The sequence below is a fragment of the Carex rostrata genome, chromosome 22, assembly GCF_964058835.1.
Source record: "Carex rostrata chromosome 22, lpCarRost1.2, whole genome shotgun sequence".
Taxonomy (NCBI): Eukaryota; Viridiplantae; Streptophyta; class Magnoliopsida; order Poales; family Cyperaceae; genus Carex; species Carex rostrata.
Window position 1 is genome coordinate 1594931 of NC_135939.1, and position 20745 is coordinate 1615675.

Sequence of the window (20745 nt, forward strand, 5' to 3'; positions counted from 1 at the left end):
TACATGTTTGAAATAATTTATACAATTCAAAATTCAAAGTTAGACCCTTCTTCATGCATATCTAACAAATGAAGTATTCATATCTAACTAATGAAGTATTCATACATGTTTGAAATAATTTATACAATTCAAAGTCAAATCCTTCTTCTTGAACACCTCTTCTAAGAAATATTCATATCTAATAACATGAATGCATATCTAACAAACGAAGTATTCATATCTAACAAATGAAGTATTCATACATGTTCGAAATAATTTATACAATTCAACATTCAAAGTTAGACCCTTCTTCATGCATATATAAGAAATGAAGTATTCATATCTAACTAATGAAGTATTCATATATGTTTGAAATAATTTATACAATTCAAAATCAGACCCTTCTTGAACACCTCTTCTAAGAAATATTCATATCTAATAACATGAATGCATATCTAACAAACAAAGTATTCATATCTAATAACATGAATACATATCTAACAAACAAAGTATTCATATCTAACAAATGAAGTATTCATACATGTTCGAAATAATTTATACAATTCAACATTCAAAAGTCAGATTCGTTTCTCTCACCCCACATCTTCCAAGTATTCATATCTAACATGAAGTATGCATATCTAACAAATAAAATATTCATCTCTAACTAATAAAATATTCATATGTTCCACTGTGACAACCTTTGTTGGGCTAGCATGGACCCCCTCAAATGGTGCACCACGCTCTCCCTGCCGAATCTTGACAGTACACCATGCTCTCCTCGTCGGATCTCGACGGTGCACCACGCTCTCCTCGCCGGATCTCGACGGTGCACCACGCTCGCCTCGCCGGATCTCGACCGCCATCACAACTGTCAGCGTGGGTAGATGGTGGCGAGCAGTAGAGGAGAAGAACAGGGTGAGTTTTGAGTTGTGTTGAATTTTTTTTCCTTTCTAAGAGAAGATTGAAGAGGGTGGGTTTTGACCATGTGAGGGAACAAAAAATGAAGGTTGTTAGGGGGATAGATAGAGAACAGATTCAAGGGGGACAATATTTTTACTCTTTTATGAATATTTAGAAAATACAGCAAGCAAATAGCTAGAAACAAACTTTGAGCTATATAGTGTAATATTTTCTAAAGCTTATTGACAGAAAAACCAGATCAATTATCTTGGAAGTAATAATATATTTTTTCGAGTAAAGCTAGGGTGTGATGTGCTCACCAAGTGAGTTTGGTGAGCACAACTCCAAAAGTTCATCGGATCGACTTCAAACGCCGAATTCAAACCGTTGAAATCCATGTGCTTCATGAGCGATGCATGTGCATGCAAAATTTTGAAAGTTTCGAGTTCATTTGCTATACGATCAAGCGGTCAAAGAAATTGACATTTTATTAAGTTAATTTAAAAGTTGTTTTATATAGTCAATTTTTATTATTTCTTTGACCACTTGACCGTGTAGCAAATAAACTCAAAACTTTCAAAATTTTGCATCCACATGCATCACTCATGAAGCACATGAATTTCAACGGTTTGAATTTGGCGTTTGAAATCGATCTGATGAACTTTTGAAGTTGTGCTCACAAAACTCTCTTGATGAGCACATCACACCCTAGCTTTACTCTATTTTTTCTTAAAAAATTAAGCATTATTTCTAGCTTCAAAATAAAAGGTTTTTTAGAAATACACATATTTTTAAAGGATGTGTAATATTAAATTCAAAACAATTGTATATATTTTTGAGTTTTCATTAACAAAAAAGAAATAATAACTGATAAAAATGACAATAATAAATACTCAATATTCTTCTCATATTGTTCAGAATAATGAGACAGACATTCTGAAAAGAAAAAAAACGCTCAAACCAATATACAAATAAAGAGTTATACAAGTTTGAAGTATAAAAATACTAATTTGACATGAATTTGCAAATTTTATAATTTCAGGGGCCTTACCAAAAACTATAATGAATTTTTTTCTGTTCAAAAATATTTTGGAGGTCTCTGCGGAAAAAGTTTCGCTGATTCCATGTTGCGAGCAACTAAACAACTAATAACCCTCTTTTAAATAAAATACCACAAGGATGAAGGCACAAATTATCAACAGAAAATAAAAGCAATTCCTCTTTTTCGTTGTCGAGACTCGAGAAACCACAGTGCCGCAAGTGAGTCCGTGTCCCCCAGGTACCTGAGGTACAATTTAAAGAAACGAACGGTCCAGATTAATTCCATTCAGAACCAACTCAATTCGATCTCTATTTTGACTGTTGGAAGTCTGCTTTGAGATTTGTTCCAAGCTAAAAGAACGGTTCAGATCTTTCTCTTGCAACTCAGGTACCTGGGGTGATACGGATTCGCTGCAAGTAGACCCCACGCTTGCCACGTGCGGCCCTACGCTCAGGGATTCTTGATGTTCTATGTGCCTCTTTCTATGCTGATTTACAAAACGGGTCATTCGAACTCGTTGTACCTTGTAAGTTGTAACTCTATACATTACCCAATACACTTTAACTGCAGTGTTTTCCACAGAAAATCTCGAAAGAACATCTGAAAAAGATAAAAAAGAAGAAGATTAAATTAGAGTAGAGCCAACAATAACTAGAACCAGAGTTAGGCTATGGTGCTTTGGCTTTGCACAGCGCATATTGACTCATGTCATGGATTAAAATTTTTAATTTAAATATTTTAAAAATTGATTCAAACCGTTTTAGAATATGTATTTGTAAACTAAAATTTATATTTGTTTTAGAATTTTTTAACTATTTGTTTAGATGAGTAAAAAATCACTTGACCATAACAAACAATAATTTTCTACCCATCTAAACAAATAGTAATTTAAAAAAAATGTAAAATTTAGTTTTTAATTATTTTGAGTCATATTTAAGATTTTTAAAATATCAAAACCGATAATTAATGTTTAGCTTTCGCGCTTCTTCTATACCTATATTTATACGGATATATCAAACATTCTGATAAAATCTTCTAAAAATATATTTGCAGTAGCAAACTGCAAAGCCGAAACACAGCTGCATTCGCCAAAAGCTCAACACATTTGTATATATAAAAAAGGTTTTGCACGTATGTTATTTAAAAAAAATAAGAAAAAGTTTTGAAAGTGTAACGCTTGAGCATCGAACTTTTTCATGAGAATAATTTTAGGTGTTCCCCACTCCTGTAAAGATGCCATAAATTTATAAAGTGGCATCCTCATGACAAGGTGTTCATTGGGTTTCGAACCGTTCATTTTATTGCAAAAACAATGAGATAGTATTGAAAAATCTATGGATTATTGGTTTGGATGGCACAGTGCATATTGCATTTGACCAATGTATCTAAACTAATTCAGCCGCAGATTAAAGATTTAAATAGTGTTTATTGTGTTATAACATAACGGTAAAAAAAATGGCGTTATTGCCATATTACGCCGCTATAGCATGCTATAACATCAATAATGTGCTATAGAGCCAATAACACCATAGCTTTTATTATCCAAAAACGCTATAGTGCGCTATTTAAAATCCTGCTGCAGATCTTTGTTTCAGATGGAAATATTGTTAGATATGTACTAACATGTGAAAATATTTTAGGCCTTAATTAATAGTTAATTAATTCTAGATTAGGTCTTTTTGAGCTGCATCAAATATACGCCCGAAATATATGTTTTTATGATATGATATGATCTGATATGATTGGATATGCATATCTGAATAAGTGTGAATTGAATGGATGTGATCAACAGGTGTTTTGTATTATAAATACAATGCATATGCTATTTTCCTGGGACTTTCTCTCTGAACTGATCATTTTTCGGATAGCAGTAAAAAGACAGAAAAATAAAAAATAATATATATTTTCGGATAAGAAACAAAAAGAGAAAGAGAGAAAAAATAAAATATTAGTATTTCGAATTTATTGGATGAAACCGAAAATCAGATTTGTTTGAATTCACACTAAGTCAGAAACCGAAAGGGAAAATAGAAAGACAAGAAGGGGACTGCAAGTTGGCGCCAGCACTTCGACTTGCAGTTGTTTGTCAACCTGTCCGTGTGGATACCGATAGAGACGTGGCTGCGATTGTTGTTGCTTGGATTCGACACGAGGTGTACGAAGTGAAAAAGATTACTGCTAGTGCTTGAAGTTTCCGCTGCGCGTCAAGTGGTAAACTCTATTTTAATCTTGGAATTAGTTTTATACATGAATTATGGTTTTCGGATAATGAATAAACTGATGAACTGAATCGAATTGTTACACTATAACCTACCGAAATCTCAACAAATATTACATGTAATTTTCACCCCTAAAACACCTCCCAATTTTTTTTTTCAACTTTTTAATAAAATCTGAATGAGTAAATGTGCATTGTGCAATAGTGCACATTAGGCAATAGTCAAATTTACATATTAATGTAAAAAAATGAGTCCTTATTGAAACAAGTGTACATCGCTACAATAAATTCACATTGACACAATAAGTATGTATGTATCAACACAATAAACAAGTGTGTATTCTAAGATATGTAAAAAAGTTCATGAAAGTGTTTTGGAAATGAGTTCATGAAGAATGCTTAGTTTCTTTTTCTTTTCTTATAATATATCAGCTTGTTTCAACAACTCTTTAATTAGTTTTAATCTAAACCAACCAATTTGAACAAGATCTGCCATTAATTTATATCAGCGCTGTTAAAAGCTTCCGTTTTTGTTGCTATTTTTGGTTTTAGATTACAAAAAAGTGCCCTGGCCTTGTGCTCCTAGCTATCGTTCTAAAATGAACACATTAAAATATATATATATTTTTTTAGGGAAAGAAGAGGTTAAATTTCTCTCTTTTTTTAATAAACCTCAACGAGTACTAGATTTCAAACATAGGACATTATATACATAAGTATTGTTTATTAGGATAGGCTTGGTTCTCAAACAGGAGCGGAGTCAGACTTTCAAATTATGAGAGTCAAGCACACAATGAGAATCAATTGTATAAAATTTTTCTATGAATAATATAGGTCAATTTTACAATACTATAACATTTTACTCTAAATTATATTAAAAATCATATATATATACAAAAAGTTTTAAAAAAAATGAGGATCTGTTGACCCCATAGAACAATGAACATTTTTTTGGACACTAGTGAGTACTGAGTAGTACTCTTCGACGTAGATCGCATGATCCATTTGAAACGGCCTACACTCCTTATACTACATAACATAAGACTCAATTTTAGAACTGAGCCATTAAAGAGAAGAAAAGAGACGGAAGATGAAACACGTTCAGACCGGAGCTATTCGTAATATTCACCTGCTTCAGAAACGAGAAAATCGAAGAGGAGAGGAAGGAAAGCAATACTATGCTAAGGGGAATATGTACAAAGTTTTGAAATTTGTCTCTCCCAATTTGAAGTGTAGAGAAAGTAAACCGAATTCTTCCCCTTCCATTCTCTTCCTTTACACACACTATTTCTGAAACGCAACCTAAGTAATAGCTGATGCATATATTCACATCTGAATTTTTGCATTTTGTCTCACATTTTATTTTTGTAAATCATGTAAAACTCACTTATATTAAATTTCAAATTGCATAAATTTACTATCATAATGCTCATTTTTTTATATGAACATAATGAATTCAATATTTAGTAACTTTTACTGTAATTTTAAAATACCTTTTAGTATGTTTGTAATTGAACCCCATAAATATACTTAGAGCCTGTTTGACAGAACGTATTTCTATAGTTATTCTTGGGAAAAATAAATTAACCCATATTTATTCTCTTGAACTGTTCGGAGACTTCAATTTCTATTCCTATTCCCACAACCATATGGATTTTTTTCCTATTCTCTAATACATGAGAGCTAGGGAAAATAAAAATCTACTCAGACCTCTATTATTTCTCCCAAATGCTAAGCTTGTGAAAAAGTGAGAAAAAAAAACTACAGTCTGACCACTTTACGAAGTGAAAAAGATTACTGCTAGTGCTTGAAGTTTCCGCTGCGCGTCAAGTGGTAAACTCTATTTTAATCTTGGAATTAGTTTTATACATGAATTATGGTTTTCGGATAATGAATAAACTGTTGAACTGAATCGAATTGTTACACTATAACCTACCGAAATCTCAACAAATATTACATGTAATTTTCACCCCTAAAACACCTCCCAATTTTTTTTTCAACTTTTTAATAAAATCTGAATGAGTAAATGTGCATTGTGCAATAGTGCACATTAGGCAATAGTCAAATTTACATATTAATGTCAAAAAATGAGTCCTCATTGAAACAAGTGTACATCGCTACAATAAATTCACATTGACACAATAAGTATGTATGTATCAACACAATAAACAAGTGTGTATTCTAAGATATGTAAAAAAGTTCATGAAAGTGTTTTGGAAATGAGTTCATGAAGAATGCTTAGTTTCTTTTCTTTTCTTTTCTTATAATATATCAGCTTGTTTCAACAACTCTTTAATTAGTTTTAATCTAAACCAACCAATTTGAACAAGATCTGCCATTAATTTATATCAGTGCAACAGGAATGAGACACTTTTCGCGAGGATAAAAAAGTGACATTTTGCGACGGACTACTCTCATTGTTCAGTTTTTTCTTTTTGTGACAGACGACCGTCATAAATGCGCTTTTTCCCTCGCAAAAAATGTCTACTTTGTTGTAGTATAGCTGTTAAAAGCTTCCGTTTTTGTTGCTATTTTTGGTTTTAGATTACAAAAAAGTGCCCTGGCCTTGTGCTCCTAGCTATCGTTCTAAAATGAACACATTAAAATATATATATATTTTTTTAGGGAAAGAAGTTAAATTTCTCTCTTTTTTTTAATAAACCTCAACGAGTACTAGATTTCAAACATAGGACATTATATACATAAGTATTGTTTATTAGGATAGGCTTGGTTCTCAAACAGGAGCGGAGTCAGACTTTCAAATTATGAGAGTCAAGCACACAATGAGAATCAATCGTATAAAATTTTTCTATGAATAATATAGGTCAATTTTACAATACTATAACATTTTACTCTAAATTATATTAAAAATCATATATATATATACAAAAAGTTTAAAAAAAAAATGAGGATCCGTTGACCCCCATAGAACAATGAACATTTTTTAGGACACTAGTGAGTACTAAGTAGTACTCTACGACGTAGATTGCATGATCCATCTGAAACGGCCTGCACTCCTTATACTACATAACATAAGACTCAATTTTAGAACTGAGCCATTAAAGAGAAGAAAAGAGACGGAAGATGAAACACGTTCAGACCGGAGTTGTCCGCAATATTCACCTGCTTCAGAAGCGAGAAAATCGGAGAGGAGAGGAAGGAAAGCAGTACTGTGCTAAGGGGAATATGTACAAAGTTTTGAAATTTGTCTCTCATAATTTGAAGTGTAGAGAAAGTGAATCGAATTCTTCCCCTTCCGTGCTCTTCCTTTACGCACACTATTTCTGAAATGCAACCTAAGTAATAGCTGATGCATATATTCACATCTGAGAACTAGTCTTTGGTCTAGTGGCAAAGGCACATGATCTCTATGTGAGAAGTCATGGGTTCGAAATTCAGATGGAGAAAATCCTTTGTTATAATAACAAAGATATTAAATAGTTTGGTGGCTTAACCTCCAACCTTTACTAAAATATATATATATATATATATATATATATATATATATATATATATATTCACATCTGAATTTTTGCATTTTGTCCCACATTTTATTTTTCTAAATCATGTAAAACTCACTTATATTAAATTTCAAATTGCATAAATTTACTATCATAATGCTCATCTTTTTTATATGAACATAATGAATTCAATATTTAGTAACTTTTACTGTAATTTTAAAATACCTTTTAGTATGTTTTTTATTGAACCCCATAAATACACTTAGAGCCTGTTTGGCAGAACGTGTTTCTATAGTTATTCTTGGAAAAAATAAATTTACCCATATTTATTCTCTTGAACTGTTCGGAAGCTTCAATTTCTATTCCTATTCCCACAACCATATGAATTATTTTCCTATTCTCTAATACATGGGAGCTAGGGAAAAAAAAAATCTACTCAGACCTCTATTATTTCTCCCAAATGCTAAGCTTGTGAAAAAGTGAGAAAAAAAAAGATTATTTGTATTTCTTTAATTATCTACGTAGATCTAATATGATGTGTAATCAGATTTTTTTTTTTTTCTGTATCAATGGATTAATGTTCAAGCTAAAGTATACTGTATTAAAAAAAGTCAATTTTAATATACTGATACATTGAAACCTTACATGTCTCAATTGGCAATATAATAAAATTAGGAGAAAAGAATAAATAATTTAAACCTTACATGACCCAATTCTATTATTAGTTTGAGAATCTGACATATACACTTATATTGATCATAATCAATAATTAGTATCAATACACTTAGTATAGTTTAATTTTAGTATTACATCTTCTATAAATTAGAGTTTTTTTTTTTTTTTTTTTTTTTTTACATTTGCTTATTTTGAGAATCCAGTTTCTTACACTTGCTTATTTTCATATTCCAATTCTTAGTCCTTAATAATATTTATTCTGAACATATGACCAGAGAATTCAGAGTACTCTCAAGTTAAGCGAAATTAAGGTAACGCTATGTTATTAATTTAGGTGTTATGAACATTCACGCATTAATTTCTTGGTTGGATATACAGCCGGAGACTATAAACCAAAAGAGAAGGATTGAAGTAAATTACTTCTGGTGTGACACAATAAGCAGGGAATTGCGCGCTGGAATGGGACCAATTGTTTTATTATGTCGAGGAAATCAAGGAAAAGAGGACCCTCTAAGCAACCATTAGAGAGGCAAATTTCAACATGACCATATTTCTTTATTCGCATTGTGGGCTTCTGCTCAACTGCCCACTCACACTGTTTTTCCTATTTAAGATTTTTTTTTCCGATTAAATTTTATTTTTTTAACTAATTAAAAAATTAATTCATGACAATGTTATTTCTAAAATGAAAATTATTTATTTTCATATACAGATAAATTAATTCGACAAAATACTATTTTATTCAATATAAAAGTTACTAAACTTCTCAAAGTTAATTTTTTCAGACATTAGATATATGCTATGATAATAGGAAGGACCACTTGACGAGGGTTTTTATGCAGGATTCTAAATAGCACGCTATAGTGTTTTTGAATTATAAAAGCTATAGCGCTATATGGACATAGTGTTATTTTTTTGAGCCGTTCCGTTGTGACACGATAAACTTTATTTAAGCCTTTGGCTTTTTGATAACTATTTTTCAAAAATAGATTTAAATAAAAAATCAGATAAATTAAAATTTTAAAAGTAAATTTATAGGTATGTTATGTACATGTAAATAGTCTAACAACCATATTATTGTAAGTATTGTTTGCTAATACATTAAAGAAGATTAATTTTACACTGTTGAAATTTTAAATCACTTGATGTTATAATTATGATAATATAGATCATGACTATACTGTTTAATTTTTATTTTTAAAAATTATTAGATTTAAAAAATAAAAAAATGTGAAGTGTTGATAAAATAGGTTTACCATTCTTAATTATCATAATTTATGAACTACTTAGTAAATAAGAACTTCACATATACTTGATGAATAAATGAATGAATAATGCAAGACAGCATTCTTAATTTGCTGCAAAGAAAGGAGCAAGCAAAATAAGCAACAGTTGCTTCTCATCAACAAAAAAAATAATTCTCTTGATGAAACTATAAAAAGATTGTACTTCACTATTCATCAAGAGTCTGACCCTTCTCAACATATTAAAGTATTAAACAATAAATTAATGCTTCTGCTGCACTTGATGCATTATTATCTAATAATTGCACACATACTACGTACTGAGCCCCACCTAAAAACATATCATATTATAAAATGTGTACATACTCCAAAACCCACAATTGGAAGCCTTTTTTTATACCTTATATATATACACACCTCAAGAACCTACATCTCCTAATCCCAAGCTTCATCATTACATCAATTATTATCCCTAATCATATAAGAAAATGACAGACGATATTCCTCAAGTGATCTTTAACAAAAACAGGAGACGTCGCTCCCGCGCATCAAGTGAATACCTTGGAGTTCGGCGTCGGCCTTGGGGCCGTTACGCAGCCGAAATAAGAAACCCTTATACCAAAGAAAGACATTGGTTAGGCACCTTCGACACAGCAGAAGAGGCAGCATTAACTTATGATCTATCGGCTATAGCAATAAGCGGGATAGCACGGGCTCGAACAAATTTTTATTACCCACTATTAGCACCGCCTCCAGTATTGCCAATGCCGACTACTCCACCTCCTCCCCCGCCCCCTTCACCAGTGCCTTCGGAGAGTGATGATTTCTTGTCAGAGATAAGCTGTAATGAGGATGATGATTCCATGACTATAGCTGCTATCTTGCAGAGTTTTCGTCATCAATCTACAACGCTGTCATCCTCTGATCTGTACTAATAAAAGGTCAGCCAAAAACATTTTTGAAGTCATACACCATATATATATATATATATATGATATTAAGGCGATACGTGCAAACATGCTTGGCAGTGCTCGCCGGATCGCCCTTCTCAAAATTTGGTTTAGTTTATTAGTTATCAGTTCCCTGAGAAGAGCAAAGTAAATCACAAGTGTTTTTTTATTTTTTTTATTTTTTCCTTTTCATGGATGGGTGCATGTGACAACCTGTTATCCATTTTCGTGTTGTCATGCTTTCCTTTCTTAAATTAGATGAAAGACATGATGCTCCACTTACAATTGATCAGTATTGAGAATCGTTTTACAATATATCTCAACTCAATTAACTGGTTATTCGTCATCTATGACTGACTAATAACAAGCCTTATTCTACCCTTCTATATTTGCTGTAGTTGTAAATTTTTTTAAGACTTTTAGCTGAGCCTACCAAGTTACTTTTTATGGGCCTAAGCAACAGTGGAGGTGTAGACAAAGGGGGTGAGTACCTCATCGGCCCAGTAGGCTGAAACTGGGATGGGCTTTGTATAGGCACGGACTGTTTTGGGTTATTTCTCGTAAGGAGTTCACCAGAGGGAGAAACAATCATGTAGTCCAGCCTTTTGTTTTGTTCAAAAAGAAAAATTACTAAACTCAAGTAAGCCTTCAGACATTATAAGCATCCATGAACTATTGGAGAAATAAATTATCTAGCAGAAGGCCCCCACCCGAATTTTTATGTTAATTATTTTTCCTTTCTGGATAGAAAAATGAATGTCTTGCTTCCAAGTTTCATTAACCGCGCGAATTGTTATGCTTATAGTTTGTATTTATTTCTGGCCTTGGGAGAGGCATATAGTTCTTTATTGGTTATGAGTACAGATATAAATACTATCAAAATCAAGTAACGTTACATTGAACCTTTTTAGTATATATAATTTATTAATCAAATTACAAAATTAAATTTGTAAATATTTTCATAATATAATTTTAGTCGATTTGAATACATTTAGTATTTCATTAAAAAATTTGAAGTTATTACTGATGAATGACTAATTAAATTTTAAATTGACAAAATTCGATACACGTTCAATTTAAATAATTAAAAATAATATACAATGACAACATTTTAATCTGAATAATGTTTTTTAAAAATAAATACATATAACATAAGAATTGAATGTACAATAAAAATTAGGAAAATAAAGTTGATAGTTGATAGTTGTTTCTAGACAAGAAAGTTGATAATTTTGAAAATAAAGAAGTTGCTATTTCGCTCTCTAGATCTTTCATCGATCATGCATCTACACATTGCACAGAATTTGTGATCACAAAACATTACGAACCAATATAGAATAGTATAACCTAAAAGCAACCCTCGCATAAAGGGTCACAAACAAAAAGACTAATAATTAACGCTTGTACTGAATTCCTAAAAAGCATTGAAATCATTAAGCATGAAAATGGGGTCGTCTGCTATGTCTATGAGCTATCATGACTGCGACAGCAGCGATCATGATATGAGATTCGATCTGATCAGAAATTCAGAATCAGTACCTAGCTAGCTGAAGTATACGTACTATGTAATACCAATAACCAAATTATGCACGTAATATATACATGCATGTTTAATTTCCTTTTTCCACTTCTATCTTTTGATCATTAAGCATCAATTAAGCTGATTTGATTAATTAATTGACCCCATCCATGCATAATGATCTTGCATATGATTGTGCTATATATGTAGCACAAGTGTATATAAAAGTGTTCCCGGTAAAAGAACATATATAAATAGCTAGGCCGAGAATAAAGACATGATCTGAATTTGTACACTACACCATAACGTTGTAGTTATATTATTATATTTTCGCTACAAATATACACAACAGAAATATATTACGCACAACCTATATATAAAGAAGCACTACAGCACCAAGCACACTAAAGGAAATAATACATCATAAACTAACTTGATTAAAGAGACTTGATTGGATGATCAGGCACATAAATAAGAAATTTACTTCAGTGTATCTTGCCACCACTTCCTTCACTGGGTTTCGGTGGCTGGGGGCGTCGTACACGTACAACCAAACTTGCTGAGAACACTGAATCTTCCTATCAGTTGGAAACAATTCTTGTAAGATTAAATATTCAAAATTAACAAGGAAAAATGAAGCAAAAATTTATCTTTGGTTGGCAAGTGAAAGCTAAATTATTATCTATATATATAGAGAGAGATTGAAGCAGGGATTATCAGGGGTTTACCTCAGTTTTCTTTTCGTTCTTCTCCTGAGAATCGACATTCTTCTCTTGCTGCGTGTGAGACCGAAGTGTTAATTAATAAATAAATATAAACCAGAAATAATGAAATGGCTCAAATTTGTTCTTTGTATATGTTGGTGTCAGCTTGTGATCTTAGAGTGATACTGGTATAAATTGATCCAGGATGGTACTGTTTCTATTTAAAAAAAAATACATTTACTCCCAGGTGATAGATGGGTCTAGCTAGCTGGGCCACATGAACTGATTTAAGCGTTACTTTCAGCTGTCCAGGTTGTGAAATTAAAGCTTAATTAAGGTACCATCTTGGACAGGGTATCGAAATCTGGTACATGAACATGAACTGTACCGAATATATTGTTTTTTTCATTCAAATTTTCTTCATGATAGAAATTCAAACTTCTTCTTTCCAAAGAACTTCATGATCTCTTGAACTTTACAAGATATATAAATTTTGAAACAAGGTTTCCTTCAGTGGAGAGAGAGAGAGAGAGAGAGAGAGAGAGAGAGAGAGTACTTGTGTATCATTTCCCTTCACTAGTGGAAAATATGGAATCAGGATCGGTTATATACACATATCAGTAACGGAATCCAACCGATCCTGATGAAGGCGATACTGATACTATCAGGATCGGTTTTATATTTTTTAAAGAACCGTTCCAAATAGAAACTAATAGGATCGGTTTTTTCATAAAACCGATCTTAATAGTAGTTATCTAGATCAGTTTTTGAATAAAAACCGATCCAGATAGGAACTATTAAGATCAGTTTTTATATAAAAACCGTTCTTGATAATATTTTCGAATATTTTCTTTTATTAAAAATTTCATATCTAGATCAGTTTTTGAATAAAAACCGATCCAGATAGGAACTATTAAGATCAGTTTTTATATAAAAACCGTTCTTGATAATATTTTCGAATATTTTTTTTTATTAAAAATTTCATATCTAGATCAGTTTTTAAATAAAAACCGATCCAGATACGAACTATCAAGATCAGTTTTTATATAAAACCGATCCTGATACTTTTTTTTTGTTGGAATGAGGATCTGAAATCTGGATCGGTTTTTAAAAAAATAACCGATCATAATAGTAGTAATCTGGATCGGTTGTTTAAAATAACCGATCCTGATGTTTTATTGAAGCTAAAAAAAATATTTTTATTTATTTAACCAGCTTCCATATATATTTTGCTGGCCAGCATCCTAAATATATTTTTTTTTGCACAGTAAGAAACAATAATCAAATATCATATACACATCATAAATTAAATATCATACACATCTTAAATTATTACAAAAAATTCATGTTCATACAAAGTTTTGTGAAGCATTACATATTATAACAAGAAATTTAAATCCAAAAAAAATTAATTAACAAACATACAAGTGACTAATTGAGCTATTTCTTCAATTAACACACATTTATGCAATTAATGTAAAGCACAACAATAAAAAAATCAATAATTACCTCTTTTGCAATCACATCACTTGAGATTAAAAAAGATCCTAAAAATAAAAACAAATGTAACAATTAGATGGAAAAACATTTTACAATAAAAAATACAAAAAAATGTGTTTTTAAAGCATAATAATGAGAAAATTATATAAAGTTAATACCGTAATAGTTGATCGGCCGAGCCGGAGGTGCGAGAGGCTCGGCTTTGAGAGGAAGAGACGGAGAGAAAGAGAGAGAGAGACACGGAGGAGAGGGAGAGACGGAGACAGAGAGAGAGACACAAAGAGTACAGAGGGAGAGACGGAGACAGTGAGAGAGACGCTAAGTTGAAAATGAGAGGCACGGAATGAAAATAAGAAGAACCCTAAGCAGGTTATATAGGGAGTTATCATTAGGATCGGTTGTTTATAAAAAACCGATCCTAATAGTATCAGGATCGGTTTTTTATAAAAAACCGATCCTAATACTAATTTTTTTTGGCGGGACTAACTTTGAAAAAAATAGTATCAGGATCGGTTTTTTATATAAAAACCGATCTTGATAAATTTTTTTTTCAAAATGGGTTCTGCAAAAAAAAAAAAAAAATCAGGATCGGTTTTTTATAAAAAACCGATCCAGATACTATCAGGATCGGTTTTTTATAAAAAACCGATCCAGATACTATCAGGAACGGTTTTATTGCTAAAAACCGTTCTTGATAATTTTTTTTTTTTTTTTTTTTTTTTTTGCTGCAGAACCAACTTTGAAAAAAAATAGTATCAAGATCGGTTTTTTATAAAAAACCGATCCTGATACTATATATAAGAAAGATCACTGCGGTAAACCCCACTCATATTGATGGTCTATCAACCATCAAACGGCTACCATTTATTTTCTTTTCTGTTGATAATGCATGTACACAGATAAATATTAAGAAAAATGTGAAAAATATCAAATTTATTTATTTGTGTTTGTATGGCCAAATCAACTCTACTATGATCAATTTTGTACAATTTTATTATTATTAATGGCATCAAATTGTTAAATGGAATGCAGACCGTTCATTTCTGCATGATCATCCAACGGTGGGTCTGTAATTAAATGACATGTAATAATTTTTAAAATGATCAAGATATAACATGGAACATTAATAATGTAAAAGTGCCGAAGGCCCGACAACTGTAAGTTTTGATCCAACGTAAATTATTTACGGCCGTGCGATGTTGCTATATTGTTTTGCTTTGATGAACTAGTACACGAATCCCGAATTGTATCAAATTTTATAATGGTGAAATTAATATGACATTCTTTCATTTTAACGGTTCCGATCGACCAAATGCTAATATTCGTATTCGTTCCTTCACAACCCCACACAACAAGGGTTCAAGTCCTATGTATATTATTATATGGCACAAGTCATTGATGCATCATGCATGATTGTATAAATAAATTCAATAGTCAAAATGACTTCAAAATGAAATATCAATGTCAAATAACTAATTATATTATCACATAAATTTTAATAATGTAAATTACATTAATTTTCATCAAAAAATATTTATAATTGAACCATATGCCATATACAACAACCATATATATATTCTATTAATCACCACACTAATTACATATACAACAACCATATAATTGAACCATATGCCATATACAAAAAAATAGTATTAGAATTGGTTATTTGAAATAACTGATTCTAATACTATTTTATTTTCAAAGTTGTTCTAAAAAAAAAAAAAAAAAAAAAAAAATTATCAAGAACGGTTTTTAGCAATAAAACCGTTCCTGATAGTATCTGGATCGGTTTTATTGCTAAAAACCGATCCTGATGCTATTTTCTGATATATATTTCATTTGTTAGATGTATTTAAGTTATCTGAGAAATATATATATAACCAGAGATTATTTAAAAAAAATAAACAACTTGTTTGTGTTTGTATAATTGTTTGTTTAATTATTTATTTGTTATTTATAAATTAATACCATAAAATTAATTGCTTAATTGATGTCATGAACAAATGGAAACGAATTCATATTACCTGAGATAACAAAATATATATGGTTAGACCAAGACCATATTGATTCGAATTTTATCAGACGGTTCATATATAGGATGTACATAGGGAATTAAATATCTTTAATTTGACATCTTTAAAGAAATTAATTCAATTATAAACCTCTTTTTAAAAAAATATATATACTTGAAAGCTGACCAGGTTTTACAATGCTACCTTTAAAAAAAAAAAAAAAAAAAAAAAAAAAAAAAAAAAAAAAAAAAAAAAAAATTATCAAGAACGGTTTTTAGCAATAAAACCGTTCCTGATAGTATCTGGATCGGTTTTATTGCTAAAAACCGATCCTGATGCTATTTTCTGATATATATTTCATTTGTTAGATGTATTTAAGTTATCTGAGAAATATATATATAACCAGAGATTATTTAAAAAAAATAAACAACTTGTTTGTGTTTGTATAATTGTTTGTTTAATTATTTATTTGTTATTTATAAATTAATACCATAAAATTAATTGCTTAATTGATGTCATGAACAAATGGAAACGAATTCATATTACCTGAGATAACAAAATATATATGGTTAGACCAAGACCATATTGATTCGAATTTTATCAGACGGTTCATATATAGGATGTACATAGGGAATTAAATATCTTTAATTTGACATCTTTAAAGAAATTAATTCAATTATAAACCTCTTTTTTAAAAAATATATATACTTGAAAGCTGACCAGGTTTTACAATGCTACCTTTAAAAAAAAAAAAAAAAAAAAAAAATTATCAAGAACGGTTTTTAGCAATAAAACCGTTCCTGATAGTATTTGGATCGGTTTTATTGCTAAAAACCGATCCAGATGCTATTTTCTGATATATATTTCATTTGTTATATGTATTTAAGTTATCTGAGATATATATATATAACCAGAGATTATTTAAAAAAAAATAAACAACTTGTTTGTGTTTGTATAATTGTTTGTTTAATTATTTATTTGTTATTTATAAATTAATACCATAAAATTAATTGCTTAATTGATGTCATGAACAAATGGAAACGAATTCATATTACCTGAGATAACAAAATATATATGGTTAGACCAAGACCATATTGATTCGAATTTTATCAGACGGTTCATATATAGGATGTACATAGGGAATTAAATATCTTTAATTTGACATCTTTAAAGAAATTAATTCAATTATAAACCTCTTTTTTAAAAAAAAAATATACTTGAAAGCTGGCCAGGTTTTACAATGCTACCTTTAAAAAAAAAAAAAAAAAAAAAAAAAAAAAAAAAAAAAAAAAAAAAAAAATTTATCAAGAACGGTTTTTAGCAATAAAACCGTTCCTGATAGTATTTGGATCGGTTTTATTGCTAAAAACCGATCCAGATGCTATTTTCTGATATATATTTCATTTGTTATATGTATTTAAGTTATCTGAGAGATATATATATAACCAGAGATTATTTAAAAAAAAATAAACAACTTGTTTGTGTTTGTATAATTGTTTGTTTAATTATTTATTTGTTATTTATAAATTAATACCATAAAATTAATTGCTTAATTGATGTCATGAACAAATGGAAACGAATTCATATTACCTGAGATAACAAAATATATATGGTTAGACCAAGACCATATTGATTCGAATTTTATCAGACGGTTCATATATAGGATGTACATAGGGAATTAAATATCTTTAATTTGACATCTTTAAAGAAATTAATTCAATTATAAACCTCTTTTTTAAAAAATATATATACTTGAAAGCTGACCAGGTTTTACAATGCTACCTTTAAAAAAAAAAAAAAAAAAAAAAAATTATCAAGAACGGTTTTTAGCAATAAAACCGTTCCTGATAGTATTTGGATCGGTTTTATTGCTAAAAACCGATCCAGATGCTATTTTCTGATATATATTTCATTTGTTATATGTATTTAAGTTATCTGAGATATATATATATAACCAGAGATTATTTAAAAAAAAATAAACAACTTGTTTGTGTTTGTATAATTGTTTGTTTAATTATTTATTTGTTATTTATAAATTAATACCATAAAATTAATTGCTTAATTGATGTCATGAACAAATGGAAACGAATTCATATTACCTGAGATAACAAAATATATATGGTTAGACCAAGACCATATTGATTCGAATTTTATCAGACGGTTCATATATAGGATGTACATAGGGAATTAAATATCTTTAATTTGACATCTTTAAAGAAATTAATTCAATTATAAACCTCTTTTTTAAAAAAAAAATATACTTGAAAGCTGGCCAGGTTTTACAATGCTACCTTTATAAAAAAAAAAAAAAAAAAAAAAAAAAAAAAAAAAAAAAAAAAAAAAAATTTATCAAGAACGGTTTTTAGCAATAAAACCGTTCCTGATAGTATCTGGATCGGTTTTATTGCTAAAAACCGATCCAGATGCTATTTTCTGATATATTTTAATTTGTTATATGTATTTAAGTTATCTGGATCGGTTATTATGTATAGACCCGATCCAGATGCTATTTTATGATATATTTCAATTAATAAGATTTATTTGAGATATTTTAATTATCAGGATCGGTTTTTGTTGGAAACGGATCCTGATACTATCAGGATCGGTTTTTACTAAAAACTGATCCAAATGATTGAACTATTAGGATCGGTTCTAAAATAAAACCGATCCTGATAGTATCAGAATCCGTTTCCACAAAAAACCGATCCTAATAGTAATAAACTAGGATCGGTTGTTACTAAAAACCGATCTGAATAGTTTTTAGGATCGGTTTTTTTAAATAAACCGATCCAGATACTTATTAGGATCGGGTGTCCATATAACCGATCCAGATAGGCCGATCCTGATTTCTGTTTTTCCACTAGTGCTTCCTTGTAACGTTACAATAGGTATAGACGGGAAGACCTCTGATGATGAAGAGACCGCGCAAAGACGACGGAGCACAGTCTCTAAGGTACAGTTGCGTTAGAAGAGAACCAGCTTTCTTCAAGACCAGCGCCATGAGTGATCGGAGAAGAGATCTCAGACTAGATCAGCACTCCTGTAACTGTAATCTATGTGTGTTGTGTTAATTGTTACTACTCTCTCTCTCTCTCTCTCTCTCAGTCTCTCACAGCGGTGCTCTAGTGCTGCAGTTAGAGCCCGACCGCTTATTTATTGTCCCTGGTCGGTAACAGAAAGGGAATTACCACTTTACCCTTTAGTTATTACTCTCAAATAATTTTTTGATAGAAGATGTATCCTCTCTTTCAACGTAACCTCTGTGATAAATACAATGTAAAAGTATTTGTAAGGTCTCTGGTCAGCGTAAATGTGCACCAGTATTTGTAATTATGTTTATATAAATATTTATTTCCTAATTCTCGATTGTATTGTTTTCTAGGCTTTTAGCTAGTCAACCTCCGACGCCTTTAAAATATTTAGTCTTCTAATCTAACCAATCAATCATGCAATGATGCAAATGTCATCACTTATTAAAAAAATATTGTGGCTTGAGCTTTGACTAAAAATTTGGTAATACTATAGGGGCATAGCTGGAAGTAGGACTGTTACCCTTTTTTTTTTTTTTTTTGAATGAAGACACCTGACAGAGATTCCACGGTTTCCAACTACTTTTTGGATACATTTTTGTTTGTTCCTCTCCAACGCTATATGCCGCACAAGAAAATTCGAACGTTATTTTGTGTGCCTTAAGATTCGTGAAAAAAAGACTCTGCAGATCGGACTGTCTCGATCGCTCATGGTGATACAACATTGTGCAGAGCTGAAGTGGACAGGTGTTCGATGATTTTGCTCCAGTGACTCTACTAAATGTAGATGGTTTAGGTGGTTCGATGTTGAAGTCTATCCTAAAAATTAGCATTTAGTAGCAAATTCGCTACCTACGGGTTTTAATTGAAGAAAAAAAAAAATAGCAAATTCACTGGGAAGAAAGATACTCAGCTCCAAGTGCTACCCTTAAGTCACATTCTTGTTTTAAAATCATTGTTATATAACAATATGTATAGTTATAAAAAATATATTTTGAACGCATGGATAAATTTGGTAATATGTCTCATGTTCATAAATCGAATAACATGTATAGTTCCAAGTAAGATGTCAGAAAAATATTTTTATAATTCGTTTGACTAATTTATTATTGAATTCGTTAAAATTGTAACATATAAAACTTTACTTTTCACAGTCTAGTACTCTAGTTTGATTAATAATTTAAATATAATTAAAAAATATTTTTAATTTAAATTACTATATATACAATATAACGCTTGCTATATATAACTTTTGTATCGTAGTTACAACGTTACTTAGTATGCATAAATAACTTTTTTATGAAAATGATAAAGTTTGTTCTATGTTTATTTACTAAAAGAAGTAAATTTTCTCATGAACTCTTATACTATCATCTCTCTAATTGTATAAATATTCAATTATAGTACCGAGACAAATGTATTTTCACTAATTAAAAAAATATATGTCATGCTAAATTTAATAAAAGTATATTATTTTTAACGACTAGCAATATAGTAATATATTTTGTT

At 30.2% G+C, this 20745-nt stretch overlaps 1 protein-coding gene and 1 long non-coding RNA gene across 2 annotated transcripts; one reads left to right on the forward strand and one right to left on the reverse strand.

Moving 5' to 3' along the window:
- Positions 1–10010: 10010 nt before the first annotated feature.
- Positions 10011–10984, forward strand: LOC144573731 (uncharacterized). The gene is made up of 2 exons (XM_078323481.1): positions 10011–10450; positions 10888–10984. Exons 1-2 carry the CDS (start codon positions 10011–10013, stop codon positions 10982–10984), a joined length of 537 nt encoding a protein of 178 aa, XP_078179607.1.
- A 1277-nt stretch (positions 10985–12261) lies between these two features.
- LOC144574432 (uncharacterized) lies at positions 12262–19299 on the reverse strand. Its single transcript, XR_013518211.1, has 4 exons — positions 19074–19299; positions 13252–13266; positions 12720–12767; positions 12262–12569 (listed from the first exon to the last, which is right to left on the reverse strand). It is a non-coding gene; the product is annotated as an uncharacterized LOC144574432 (long non-coding RNA).
- Positions 19300–20745: the final 1446 nt, after the last annotated feature.

Bases quoted from the DNA above. Each gene is read 5' to 3' on its own strand.
- LOC144573731 (XM_078323481.1), top strand. From the start codon at position 10,011: ATGACAGACGATATTCCTCAAGTGATCTTTAACAAAAACAGGAGACGT. The intron at 10,451-10,887 runs GTACTAATAAAA...AATTTTTTTAAG, and splicing joins ACGCTGTCATCCTCTGATCT to ACTTTTAGCTGAGCCTACCA.